The sequence below is a fragment of the Labeo rohita genome, chromosome 1, assembly GCF_022985175.1.
Source record: "Labeo rohita strain BAU-BD-2019 chromosome 1, IGBB_LRoh.1.0, whole genome shotgun sequence".
Classification (NCBI taxonomy): domain Eukaryota; kingdom Metazoa; phylum Chordata; class Actinopteri; order Cypriniformes; family Cyprinidae; genus Labeo; species Labeo rohita.
In genome coordinates, this window is record NC_066869.1 from 22,186,807 (window position 1) to 22,200,444 (window position 13,638).

General features: G+C 33.3%; 2 protein-coding genes across 5 annotated transcripts; one reads left to right on the plus strand and one right to left on the minus strand.

Annotated features, from left to right (window-relative positions):
* Positions 1-5,181: 5,181 nt before the first annotated feature.
* si:dkey-22i16.7 (uncharacterized) lies at positions 5,182-9,873 on the minus strand. 2 transcript variants are annotated; one of them, XR_007828607.1, is made up of 7 exons: positions 9,734-9,873; positions 8,278-8,342; positions 8,137-8,184; positions 6,021-8,048; positions 5,839-5,917; positions 5,643-5,693; positions 5,182-5,524 (listed from the first exon to the last, which is right to left on the minus strand). XR_007828607.1 is itself a non-coding variant. In XM_051121442.1 (6 exons), exons 4-6 carry the CDS (start codon positions 5,890-5,892, stop codon positions 5,261-5,263), a joined length of 369 nt encoding a protein of 122 aa, XP_050977399.1. In that variant the 5' UTR covers positions 5,893-8,048; positions 8,137-8,184; positions 8,278-8,342; positions 9,734-9,873; the 3' UTR covers positions 5,182-5,260. The 2 variants fall into 2 exon arrangements, 1 of the variants encoding a protein (XP_050977399.1); XM_051121442.1 differs by having other exon boundaries at positions 5,839-8,048.
* On the plus strand, positions 9,077-13,532 carry LOC127172206 (uncharacterized). Of its 3 annotated transcripts, none has more exons than XM_051121413.1 (17): positions 9,079-9,439; positions 10,042-10,191; positions 10,273-10,389; positions 10,476-10,544; positions 11,602-11,703; positions 11,806-11,835; positions 11,940-11,960; positions 12,078-12,104; positions 12,206-12,232; positions 12,426-12,455; positions 12,548-12,577; positions 12,667-12,693; positions 12,780-12,815; positions 12,901-12,936; positions 13,087-13,104; positions 13,232-13,284; positions 13,368-13,532. In XM_051121413.1, exons 1-16 carry the CDS (start codon positions 9,365-9,367, stop codon positions 13,238-13,240), a joined length of 804 nt encoding a protein of 267 aa, XP_050977370.1. In that variant the 5' UTR covers positions 9,079-9,364; the 3' UTR covers positions 13,241-13,284; positions 13,368-13,532. The 3 variants fall into 3 exon arrangements, with proteins under 3 accessions (XP_050977378.1, XP_050977370.1, XP_050977386.1); XM_051121429.1 differs by lacking the exon at positions 9,079-9,439 and adding an exon at positions 9,783-9,931; XM_051121421.1 differs by lacking the exon at positions 12,078-12,104 and having other exon boundaries at positions 9,077-9,439.
* The last annotated feature ends 106 nt before the right edge of the window (positions 13,533-13,638 follow it).

The window sequence follows — 13,638 nt, forward strand, 5'->3', positions numbered from 1 at the left end:
GATATTTTGTGAATTTTCTACCATAAATATATCAAAACTTAATTTTTTTATTAGTAATATACATTGCTAAGAACTTCAGTTAGACAACTTAAAAGGGCAATTTTCTCTCAATTTTATTGTTATTTTTTTATATATATAATTTTTAAATAGTTGTATCTCAGCCAAATATTGTCCTATTCTAACAAACCATACATCAATGAAAAGCTTATTTATTCAGCTTACTTATATATATAATCTCAATTTAAATAAATTTGACCCTTATGACTGGTTTTGTGGTCCAGGGTCACAAATGTCAATAAATAATTTTCCATAAAAACTTTACAAAATAAATCTTCGATATTTATATTTGAACTCTGAACTAAAACTCCAACATTGTACTTTTTCCAATATCTGTTGTCTAATATACTGAAAAGGCACTTTGGCTTAAAACTATACTTTAAAACCACACTAGTTTAAAGTACATTCACTCAAGTATATGAAATAAACAACTACTAAATGAAAACAAGAGTTTTTTTCAGGTTTAATGTCAGACTGTGTCAAATTGTGACATTATTATAGAAGTTGTAATTATAAATGTGTTTTGAATGTTTAAATGCAAATAACTTATAATATTTTCTGGTTAATTGCTGTGTTATTTTAGTATTTTTAGAGATACTATTACTGATTTTATTTAAAGTTTTATTTTAAGTAACAAAAATTGTTTTCCAGTTTAGCCAAAAAAGCTTATATGCTGTGAAATCCATTGTGACAACCTACCACATTTTAAGTGACATGTCCTGCTGTTATTGAAAATGGTAAATAGGTTCTTGTTGTTTAATTTATACAATTTCTATACAGATTTTCAAAAATAACCCAACCCTAAGAAACATTCACTGGAGTAAAAAGTGTAACAGCTTTCCTCAGTCTTCCCTATACTTCAATGAAGTTGATGAAGATAACATAAACTCAAAGCAACGAAAACAGTGAAGTCTGTATTTAAATGAATCCATACTTACACTTCTGCAATTAATTGAGTCTTCTTAATGTCCTAAAAGAAATGTGAATACACTGAGATTTATTCCAGTCTAGCTAACGCTCTCGAATGGACTCGTCAGGAGTTTAAGCATGTTACTTTTTTCCTTATTGTGCACGCAAACCTTATTCTATAAGGACATTACCGTATTTAGTCATGCCATAGCCCTTAAAATCCCCAAATCCCCAAAAGCTCACTGTTAGTTTGTGCAATTGTGACATCTCAGGAACATCTTAAAAACTTCCTGGACACATTGCTACAGAGGATTAGCTTATCTCTGGTAATCGTGGTTTTACTGCAAGACAAATGATGTCTGTCTCTCTGTACCTAACAACATTTTCCTTTAGTATGAAGAAACAAGTCAAAAAATAGTTATGCATTTACAATTAGTTTATTGGTACTGTGCAAAAAAATACTGAATAATAGGCAGTAGCTATATAAAAAAATCCACCAAAGATAACCCTAACACAGAGCTCCAAAACAGGGAAGCTTAACTCCAGGTTGCCTTATAACAAATAAACTAGGTTTACTATATGATTAAATGGAAAATTATGTCAAATCTAAAGGTTAATTGGAGAAATGCATTGGCAAAGTACATGCTTATTAGTTATGGACAGTTTGTTGCTCACACTACAACTCTAAATCGGCAGCACAGTGGCTCGGTGGTTAGCACTTTAGAACTGTTGTCTCACAGCAAGATGGTCACCAGTTTGAGCCCCAGAGACAGGAGGCCTTTCTGGGTGGAGTTTGCATGAACTGTTAGACTAACATGTTCCAACAAACTGCAAAGTATGTAAGTTATGTTTATAATTGTTCAGTTTCAGAGCTATCCTGCTGAAAAGGCCACTGCCATCACTGTTTGGCCCTTTCACCTATCAGTATGTTGTTTTAATTACGTTTATGACAGTGCATATGTTTATCTTAATGATCAGAATGGAGCCGTTTTTCCCTTCCTGCTTCAACTAACCTTAGACCAGCTTTTTCAGTTTTATGCCCTGTCACTGTCCCTGTCCTAACTTCAACCCCATCTCTGACCTCTGCCCCATTACTTGATAAACTAAAAAAAAAGTATAATATTATAAGTATAATAATACAAATTCCATTTGCCACTATATATGTATGAAAACCTTGACTGATATAGTACAGAAAATGAATAATATTTCATTAAAGAATCCCAGTCACGTTCAGCCCTAGGGTGTGATGGGTGTATACGAGTTGCATAAATTCAGTTTAAGTATCTATACAATTAATATACCATGAGAGAGACAACCATGTGACTCATTTCTATATTTCCTAATTGTTGAGTAAAGTTCAACTTGCTAAATACTAAGCGTTACATTTTTCAAACATGTCACTGTGTTACTTCTGCTGATTGGCCAGTTGCGTGTTGTTAATGTATATATAAACCATATATCGCTGCTGTTTTCATGTCACACCTGTAACGGAGAAGTCTCTTATACATTTGGCATAAAGGTAAGAAGCAAAGGTAGACTAAATAAACAGATTTACATGATATGATAATTTAGCTGACTTTTTCCAATGCAATTCACACACTATCTCTATTAGATCAGAGCAGCTCTTGTTGAAAACCATGAAATCTTTCCTCATTGTTGCTTGTGTCTTTGGACTCTGCTGTGCCGTGCTAGTGAGTATCACCCTCATTTTGTTGATGCACAAGTGATATTCTACTGTTTCATATTAGTTTTACATTTCAGCACAAATTGTAAATGTTCACCGTTTTGTAACTTATTCTATAACACTCAAACGACAAACTTATTTCTTTTCAGGCAGAGGATGGAGATCATCGAGAGAAGCGGTCTTCGAGCCATTCCTCTGAGGTCAGTTCGAAATCGAAAACTCTGTATCAGCAAATTCTCTTTGATTTTTGCCAATTCATAAAAATAATTGTAATTTTTTAATCATATTAATTCCATTTTTTTTGTTCTTCTACTGAAATTACTACAGAGATACAGACCTGGGGGCTTCTTCAAACCATACCCATTTCAGCGTCCCTACCCGTATCAGCCTCCGAACACCAATGCTCTCCTCAACCTCTTGCCATTCATCTTAGCACAGCTGGCATCTACTACCCCCGCACCTGCACCTGCCCCAGCTCCTGCTCCTGCCCCTGGTGGGAGATAAGACACCAGCTAAACCAGTGCAAGTGTCTGATTGAGTTGATACTCTTGTTATCGGTATCTTTAAAAAAATAATAATACCCTAAATAAACTTTGCATTGAATCATACACTTGTGTTTGTCTTGTGCTTTATAATTAAGATGTATGTACACAGAAAGTGTGCTTGTTACGACTGCTTTCATATATGAGAGCAATCAAAAGTGTCAAATATATTCTAAATTATGTTACATCAATACATCAGGAAATGGAGATAAGTAGTTGAGTCACTGAATCATTCATTCAACAAATTTTTTCAAAAACCATGAACTCAGTTCACTTATGAATGAAACAAGTGTCTTTATGATGGCTGATTTGTGATATTTCATTTTAGGAGTGGGCGATATACTGGTAGACACGATTAGGCAGTAGACATTTGTCAGCTGGTAGAGTTTTTTAACTATCTCTATAGCATTACAGGTTCATGTTGCTGTGCTAGGCGATCATGAAAACTTATTGTTTGCATGCATTTGTAAGCACTGCGGTTTAAAAATGAGTGATTTTGAGCTATTAAAAGCAATCCGGAGCGATAGAGAACTCACTGAGCGCTGTCAGAGAGTGCAGGAGTATGGAAGTTATTTTTGCCACTTTATGGACACTGAACGGTTAAATACACACACTGGTATGTGACAAAATGCCAGTTTTTGCAAATATCCCCGTAAACACAGTAATTTAAGTGTAAAGTAAAAACAAAGAGCTGAAAAAGATAACACGTGTAATAGTTTAATTGGATTCGGGCAGCTTTTAAAGTAATAGCACTCACATCGCAATGTAAGATTTTAGTCATATCGCCCACTTCTATTTCGCTTCATAACTACAAACATGAACACATTTATTTTTTCACATAAGTCATATCATCTTATAAGCATTATCAGCTTTTAAAAAGATACAGCACGGCAGAAAATCAGATATGTTTGGCCATTAACTATTAATTTTCCATGAAAGACTGGTAGATAGACATACTTCTCTCTTTAATATGGTTGGAGGAATTGTTGAGTTAAATACACTGAATGTTATGAAGAGAATTTGATAATGTTAGATGATTGACAGCCTGGTTTAAGTGAAAAAGCAGTCTGTGGATTTCAAGAAGCAATTTTATGATTTTGTGATTGTAGGCCTAATATGTACCAAATCTCAAAATGTCCCAAAACTGTCCCACACCTCCTCCTCTTATAAGTACATACTTTTTCATTCAGAAACAATTAGAACAAGCAACGATGGCGTTCCTTGTGCAACACGTCAGTAAACAGAAATTAAAGAACTAAATTTTAGTTTTCTATTTTTTTAATATCTGTTTTTGCTCTATCAATAAAAATAGCTCTAAACAAAGCCACAGAAGACACGTTGTTACACACAGTAGTGAAGTATTGTTCTTGAATGTTTCAGTGCTTTTAAACAAATCTGTTTGGTGAGTAATTCAATAATACTAACCCTGATTCAGGGTTGCCAACTTTTAAGTTCCGCTTGGAGTGAGACTTTTTTTGTTTTGTTTTGGAGTGGGGAGTTGGGTTGGGGGAGGGGGTGGCGATCTTGATTACATATCTATTTATTTGTATATACTGTACATATAAGGGGATAAAAATGCAGCTGAATGCTTTTTTTAGCACCATTTTAAACTTGGTTTAAATTCAGTATTTGCTTGCATTCATTGTGTGTACTTATACGTTTATCAATAAAAAAGGATGTAAGTTACTAACTTTCTAAATTTCCCATTTCAAAATATAGTGTTTAATAATTTCTAAATATTTATTCAAATGAAAAACTCAAAAATAAGTAAGCAGGTATGACCTGCAATGACTGGAAATGCAAAGCATCCTTCCGGTTAAGAGTCAGGCGTGACTTCTGCATTCAGGAAAAAAAAATCCATAATTTTTTACCTCTAAATACTTTTGGTTGCTATCTTATATAATAATACTCATGAACACACTAAAAAATCTGATACACTGTACATTTTTCTATATGTTTAAAAGATAAAGAATAACACAAACACAAATGTATGATTCAATGATGCCAAGTTTCTTTATTTTAAGAGTATCAAGTCAATCAGACATATTCTGCAGTTTTAACTGGTGTCTTATTGCCCGGCAGGTGGAGGTACAGGGGCAGGGGCTGGTGCCGGGGCCGGGGCAGGTGCTGGTGCCGGTGCAGGAGCAGGGGCAGTGGATGCCAGCTGTGCTAAGATGAATGGCAAGAGGCTTAGGAGAGCATTGTTGTTCGGAGGCCGAGGCAGAGGCAGAGGCAGAGGCTGAGGAAAAGGCTGAGGCAGAGGTTGAGCCTGGAAAGGGGGAAAGAATGGGTAGGGACGCTGAAATGGGTTAAAGAAGCCTCCAGGTTGTATCTGTAGAAATATCAGGAGAAGAACATATAAGATTTCTATTTAAAAGAGTCTATAAAAAAGATTTTATGCAATGGCAAAAATTAAAGACAGTTCGCTAAGTTTTTAATTTCAAACTTACCTCTGAGGAACGGCTTGATGAGCGCTTGTCTCGAAGGACTTCATCCTCTGCCTAAAAAGGAAAATAAATTTGTTAGTTCGCGTCTTTATTACCATTATCACTTCAGTTCCATTGTTATAAATTATGTTACAGACTATGTGGTGGTAAAAATGTGTAGAACATCATGCACATGCAATTAAAAGAGGATGATACTCACTAAAACAACACAGGAGAGTCCAAAGACACAAGCAATGATCAGGAAAGATTTCATGATTCTCAAAAAGAGCTGCTCCGACCTAACAAAGAAAGATTTCTCATGTATAAATCACACTGAACAAAAACCTACTAAGTGACCAAAATATAAATGTAAGTGCTGTTAATTTAGTCTTTGCTTCTTACCTTTATTCCAAATGGATGAGAGACTTCTCAGTTTCAGGTGTAACATCAAACCAGCAGTGATATATGCTTTATATATACATTATTGACATGCAACTGGCCAATCAGCAGAAGTAACAAAATGACATGTTTAAAAAAAAAAAATGTAACACTTAGTATTTAGCAAGTTGGATTTTACTCAACAATTGGGAAATAGGGAAATGAGTCACATGGATGCCTCTCTCATGGTATATTATTTGTACACACACCTAAACTGAGTTTATGCAAGATGTAAACAAAACAAAAGATTAAGGCACACCTTAGGGCTGGGATTCTTTGATAATAAATAAATACCTTGCTTATATCTGTGTCAAATCTTCAAAAATAGATGACATGTCACATGGAATTGGCATATTTATACAAAAATCAGTGGAAATGATATTAACAATGATGACATTTAAATTAAACATTTATAGGTATTTAAAAAAATAAACACTAATGTAGACTTATCAGATGAAATATGGGGAAAATATCTTTAGGATGAAGGATGACATTGTTGTCTAATTAAAAAAAAATATATCATAAATATCTGACTTGTTGATTAAAAGTAGTCTTAAAAGCAACCTTTAAACTGGATTTTATTCAATTATTTTAGGACATAGCACATATTCTTGTCTTGATTCCTTAAGTTTATTATATATTTAAAAATAGTGTTGTGTACTGTGTTAAGGTTTGAGAACATGCTTATAGAGGTAGTGATAATGTAGCAATCATAATACTGATACAATACAGAGAAAATATCTCAATAATGGTTTATTTATGTTGTGTTAACTGAAGGCAAATGTCTTCAAATGCTCATTTCAGCACATTCTAACATAAGATTTGCTAATAATGCAGTGCTTGTATAATGAGTCACAATTTAAAGATCTCTTTAAAGATCTCTTTTGTCATCATCAATAATAACAACAAATAATTCTTTTCTGGTTGCTGCCAGATTATTTCAGTCATTAAAAGCAAGTTCGGTTATGAAAGTTTGGTCATATTTTAAACCAAACCTAACATTTGGTATGCATTTTTTCACACATTCGATTTGGCTGATTCTTTACTGTTCTCTTTTATCTTATTTTTTATATAAATCCAGAATTATTAATTATTATGTTACATATTTTGGTTACATTGAGGTTCATTAGTTAACATTAGTTAACTATGTTAACATCAACTAAAATTAATTAGTTAATATTACTTTCAGCACTTACTAATGCATTATTAAAATTAGAAGTTGTGTTTGTTAACATTGATGCACTGTGAACTAACATGAGCAAACAATGAACAAATTTATTTTTATTAACTAACAGAAATGAATAAATACTGTAATGTACTCTAATGTTAACAAATTACACTTTATTGTAAAGTGTTACCTATACTTTTAACTTTTTTGTTACTTTTTAATTAATTTGACACTTTATTTATATAAAAACACGTTTATTTTATTTCCACTTTCTTCTGTTTGTGATTCTTGCACTTTGTGTTGCAAAGTGCTATATGAAGTCTGGCATGTGCAATTATTATTAGTCATTTTTTTATTCATAAATTAAACATTCTTACATCCAAAATACTGAATCTCACAAAGGCAGTAAAACTGATAAATGCAAAGCTGTTTTTATGGTAACAAATGTCTGAAATACACTGAGAACAACAACAAATAAACCATATATGCACAGTTTAACTCACATATAATTGTATATGTGTAGTATGTTCCAGGCTACCCAGAGAGAGTTGATTTTCTTTTTGTACTACCTTTTTATTTTTCTATTTCAAATGTAGACTAATATCACTGGCTATTAGAGCTCTACTAATCATAGACAGCCTCATGTAAACAGAGAATTGTCTTCATTTTTCGAAACGAAGAAACTAGTCTGAGTGTACAAGTTTTGGCACTGGGGTTGGGGCAGAGGATGGGATAGCAGGCTGTTTTGGCACAGGGACAGGGGCTGGTGCTCTATACAAAAGGGTATTCAGCAGCTCATAGAACGGGTCACGATTCTGGAAATCCTGATTTGAGAAAAAGAGACATATATGCAGTCATACAAGCAATAAAAAAAAAATCATCTTGAATTTTACATTACATTTTTTTACTAACATCCCAATCCGATCTGGATGGTGGAGCCACACGCCGGTGAACTTCAGCCTAATTAAAATAAAAAAAATAACTATCATTCTCAAATTATTTTTATGCAACCATAACTGTGTAAAATGCAAAAGTTTAGCTTTTGAAACCTACCTGGAAAGCCAGACCAAAAAGACATGCAAATAAGATCACTGTCTTCATGATTCTGTCCAAAGATTCTGCAAAGCAGCAGAAATAATATTCTTACAAAGAATGTTAACTGCTCTGATGACTAGTAATAATTTGAACAACCTGAAGACTTAAATACAGCAATAGATATCACACCCCTGTTATGTTGATGCCTAATTTGCTATCTGCTGTTGCTTAATTCAGGTGGGCTTAAAGGAGAAGTTCACTTCCAGATCAAAAATTTACAGATAATTTACTCACCCCCTTGTCATCCAAGATGTTTGTCTTTCTTTCTTCAGTCGATAAGAAATTATGTTTCTTGAAGAAAAAAATTTAGAAATTATCTCTAGAAATTATTATAATGGACTTTAATTGTGCCCCAAGTTTGAACTTCCATGCATCTTAAATGCAGCTTCAAATGGCTCTAAATAATCTCAGCTGAGGAATGTCTTATCTAGCAAAACGATCAGTCATTTTTGAAACAAATTAACAATTTATATTGTTTTTAACCTCAAACACTCGTCTTGTCTAAGTCTGGGTGAACTCTGTTTTTTTTTTTCGTTTCAATACGGTCAATACAATTAGGGTATGCCAAAAAACTCCCATCTCGTTTTCTTCCCCAACTTCAAAATCATCCTAAATTGCTGCAGAATTACCTACCCAGTGTTTACAAAGTGAACAGGCAAAAAAAAAAAAAATCGCCCTTAACAAAAAAAAATTGTAAAATGTAGGACAATTTTGATGTTGAAGAAACGAGATGGGAGTTTTTTGACATACCCTAACTGTATTGATTACACAGACTACTCATACGCTTCGCAGAGACGAGACAAGACGAGCATTTGTGGTTAAAAAGTATATAAATTGTCAATTTGTTTCGAAAACAACCGATCGTTTTGATAGATAAGACCCTTCTTCCTTGGCTGGGATCATTTAGAGCCATTTGAAGCTGCATTTACACTGCATTTTAAAAAGTTCAAAGTTTGGGGCACTATTGAATTCCACTATATTGAGAACAATCCTAAAAGGTTTTCCTCAAGAAAATTAATTTCATATCGACTGAGGAAAGAAAGACATGAATATCTTGGATGACAAGGGGGTGAGGAAGTGGAAGTGTGTTGTGGAAGTGAACTTCTCCTTTAAGGCAACAGTTAGTACAATCCCTCCTAAACATGACAAACTCCTCTGTGGCTTTCTTTAAACTGTCTGACTGATATTGCAATAGAGAAAGAATTAGAAGAAAGTCCATATACTTACATCTCTTTAAAACAAGAATTGTGTAATGTTACGAAATGCTTGTATGGACTTTGACATATGTATTTTGACCACCTTAAATGACTTCAGCTCTGTATTAGTATTTTAAGTAACAGCTTCTCTAACAATTGATTAATCCTTGTTCAAAACAAATGATCCACAACAACAGTGACAATTGCTCAACACCTACCTTTTATAAAGAGAGAAGCACAACCACTGTGACACGGCTGGAAACAGGGACAAAATTTAAGAGGGCAAAGTCTGTGACTTTGGTGACACGCTCAGTTACAGTTTAACTTGAATTTAAGTCTGACTTGTATATATTTATTATTCTGTAAAAGCAATGTTGTTTCTAGTGGCATTATCATGTGTTGTGGTGGCGGCTCAAGTAAGTAGAAGCATTCTGACAGATGCTTGTCCGAATGTATACCTACAGTATAGCAGTGTATAGTGGTATTATGGTGGAGTTTCACACTGTTTTGCTTTTTTTTATTTTAGTCCAATGACAGAGACCACTGGGATCAAGTTAGCCCAGTGAATGGAGAGAAGTATTTCTCAGGTCCAGATGGAGGAGTAAAAGTACCTCAGACAGGGGGCAGAACTCCAGTCAGACCCAGATGGGAGCAGAATTTTGGACGTCCAGTCTTTGTAAGTCTTTCAACTTTATGCATAACTCTGAAATGATGTAAGGTGGTTTTACTTCAAACTGTGAACTGGCACTCACTACAGCCAGATCCAGTGGGCCCATTGTATCCAGATGGACGTGAGCAACACGCACAAGATCCATCTAACAGCTCTCCATTTGGACAACAACCTGCATTCCCTGGTCAAAATAAAGGAGACAGGGTGGGCAACATTTTCGATCATTTTTGTGATGTTTTCAACCATTATGCAGTTCAATAAACATCAGTTGTATCTTTTGCTGTACACAGAGGAGCGAACAATGGCGAAAAGATGGAAAACCACAGAGGATTGGTAGAGCTGGTAGACCATTGTACAAAGTAAGTTAGACTGCACATTTTAAAAGTGCTGAAGTTCCTGGAGTTCCTTTAGAGACTTTAAGACATGAAAACAATGTGCCATTTCCCTGGGACAAACAGAATTACACTACCAGTCAAGATTTTTTATGTTTTTTTCAAAGACATCTGCATGTATTTGATCCAAAGTACAGCAAATACAGTCAAATTTAACTGTTTGAATATATTTTAAAATGTAATTTATTCCTGTGATTCAAAGCTGAATTTTTAGCATCATTACGCCATTCGCATGATCCTTCAGATATCATTTTAATATTCTGATTTGCTGCTCAAAATACATTTATTTTGCATTATTATGTTAAAGTATCATTTTTTCAGTTTCTTTGATGAATAGAAGTTCAGAAGAACAGCATTTATCTGAAATAGAAATCTTTCGTAGCATTAGAAATGCCTTTATCATCACTTTTGATCAATTTAAAGCATCTTTGTAAATAAATAAAATAAAAGTATTAACTTTAATTCTTTCCTGATTAAAAAAAAAAAAGAAAAAAAATACTGATTCCAAGCTTTTGAATGGTATAGTGGTATAATGTTACAAAAGCTTGTTATTATAAATAAATGCTGATCTTGGATCTTTCTGTTCACCAAAGAATCCTGAAAAAAAATACTCAGCTATTTTAAATATTGATTATAATTCTAATGCAAATGTTTCCTGAACAGCAAATCACCATATTAGAATGTTATGAATATTAGAATAGAGGATCATGTGACACTGAAGACTGGATTAATGGTGCTAAAAATTTTGCTTTGATCACAGGAATAAATAACATTTTAAAAATATATTCAAATAAAAAGCAGTTATTTTAAATAGTAAACATATTTCACAAAATTACTGCTTTTGCTGTATTTTGGATCAAATAAATGCAGGCTTGGTGAGCAGAAGAGATTTCTTTAAAGAACATTCAATATCTTACTGTTCAAAAACTTTTGACTGGTAGTGTGCATTTTATTATTTATGTGGAAAAACAGAATATTTGATGAAATATGAAAATGAATTATTAATGTTGTTAAATCCCTTCAGCTGGATAGAATGCCAACACACCCAACCCAGGATCCAGTAGATGGGGTTAGAGAGAATCAAATGAATCCAGTCTTTGGAAAACCCCTGAGTCCCAACATGATTGTAAGTTCATATTGCTTATATTCATTGTGGAATAAACAGTGTTTTATGTTCAGTTGTTATTGGTTGTATGGATTTATGAGTTCACTATGATTCATGTTTTAGGACAACAGGCAGTTCATACCAATCTTCAAAGTAAGATGTTGATAATTCAACCAAAAAAATTAAATGTCATGACCTGAATGTATTTTAAGTCTCTAATCTGTGATTAATATTTTTGTTCACTTGGATCAACATAGGCTGACAATGTCACTTTGCAGGTGAGTGAAACTGATGGTGCTGTTGTTTTGTACCCAGAAATATATCAATATATATATAATGTAATATATCAAAAAGCAAAAATAAGTAAACAAATAAATATGTTCTCCCTTTAACAGAATATTAGTGCTTTCCATCTAAAGGAGGTAAATTGGGGAAATTTACATTAATTACCCTAACATGCAAGATACAAATATGCAATAAAACAGAAGACAAAATCTTAATTATGTTTTCCTTTTGTTTCCAGGGAGAGAATGTGTTCCTCCTACCAAAAGTAAGTGAATTAAAAAGTCCTAGTCCAAATAATACTTTGCCATTCATTTTCTATTTGCAGTATTTATAGTATTTTTTTCATACTTTAATTTGAAGTATTGAACAGATAATGAGAGTTACAATTTAAATACACAAATAAGTAATAAGAAAGTAAATGTTTTATAATACACACAAAATACCTTTTTTCCATCCAGAGCAAAAGCCAGATGCAGCCACCAAAAAAGGTAAGAAAGTCTTAGATCTAATTTTAATAAATCACTAGATATAATAATGTTTCATGTAGAGAAAAATTATAACTTTTATGACTTATTCATAGGCTGGAGTGAATAGGCCTCAGGAACTGGGGGTAAAGTTGTATTTTATTATATTGTAAAGTAAGTTCCATGTGATTTCTTTGTTGTGGAATTAATTTTCTTTATTGTTTATCACTTTTAGTATGGTTTCTCCACCTTTGGCCCTCAGGTAACAGGCACAAAATAACATTTAAAGTACATTTAAATTCAGTTTACCAAATCAATCTCTGTAAATATACTTTCTACATCTAACAGCCTTATGTGAAGCTCATCTTCAACCCAAACGCAACGGTAAGTCATATCACCTTCATAGTCTGTGAATGACCTTGAATATCTGGACACTAAAAATAGTTTGTGGTGTATTTGCTCCCCACAGCCAAGAATCTCATTTGAATATGGCATCACACAGCTTGTAAGTAATCTGGATCATGTACTAATACCTCGTTAGTCACGTTATAGATATCTGCCAGTATCTTGAATAATTTTTCACCTAATAGCATTCTCTTTCTTCTTTAACTGTATTTTTTCTTGATCTTTTAAAATGTCCCGGTTGTCTTTGCAGCTCCCTGCATTCATGAAGGTCAGTATTTTGGTTCCTGAGTTAAGAGTGACTGTTGGTTTTGAAGTATTTGACTATACATTTTAGATTCTCTTACTATATTTATTTATTTATTTATTCAACATTGCTTTTGACTATGATTCTCTAGGCGGAGTGATCATGGAACAAACTGGGAAAGAGCCATGCACAATAATCACACTGGTAGGGCAGATTGCTGTACCTAAAATCAGTTTGATTAAAAACTTAATTTTGTCTTTAAATAATCTCTTTTTCTCTTTCCACAGGTGAACATCCAGCTATTACATAATTCAGCAATAGAAGTTAAACGCATAACATAGATATTATTGTTATTATTTTATTGTTAGTTCATGTAGATTTATGGTTGTTCGCTCTTAGTTTGCTGAATTTTCTTCTTTAATCATTACTGTTGAGAATCTGTTCAATAAATATTTCAGCATCAACACTGTTGACTTTGATCATTTTGCCACTGAAGTTTCAGTAGGAGTACAAAAATATATTTTCAACATGAAAAATTTGCATTAGGCAAAATTAATA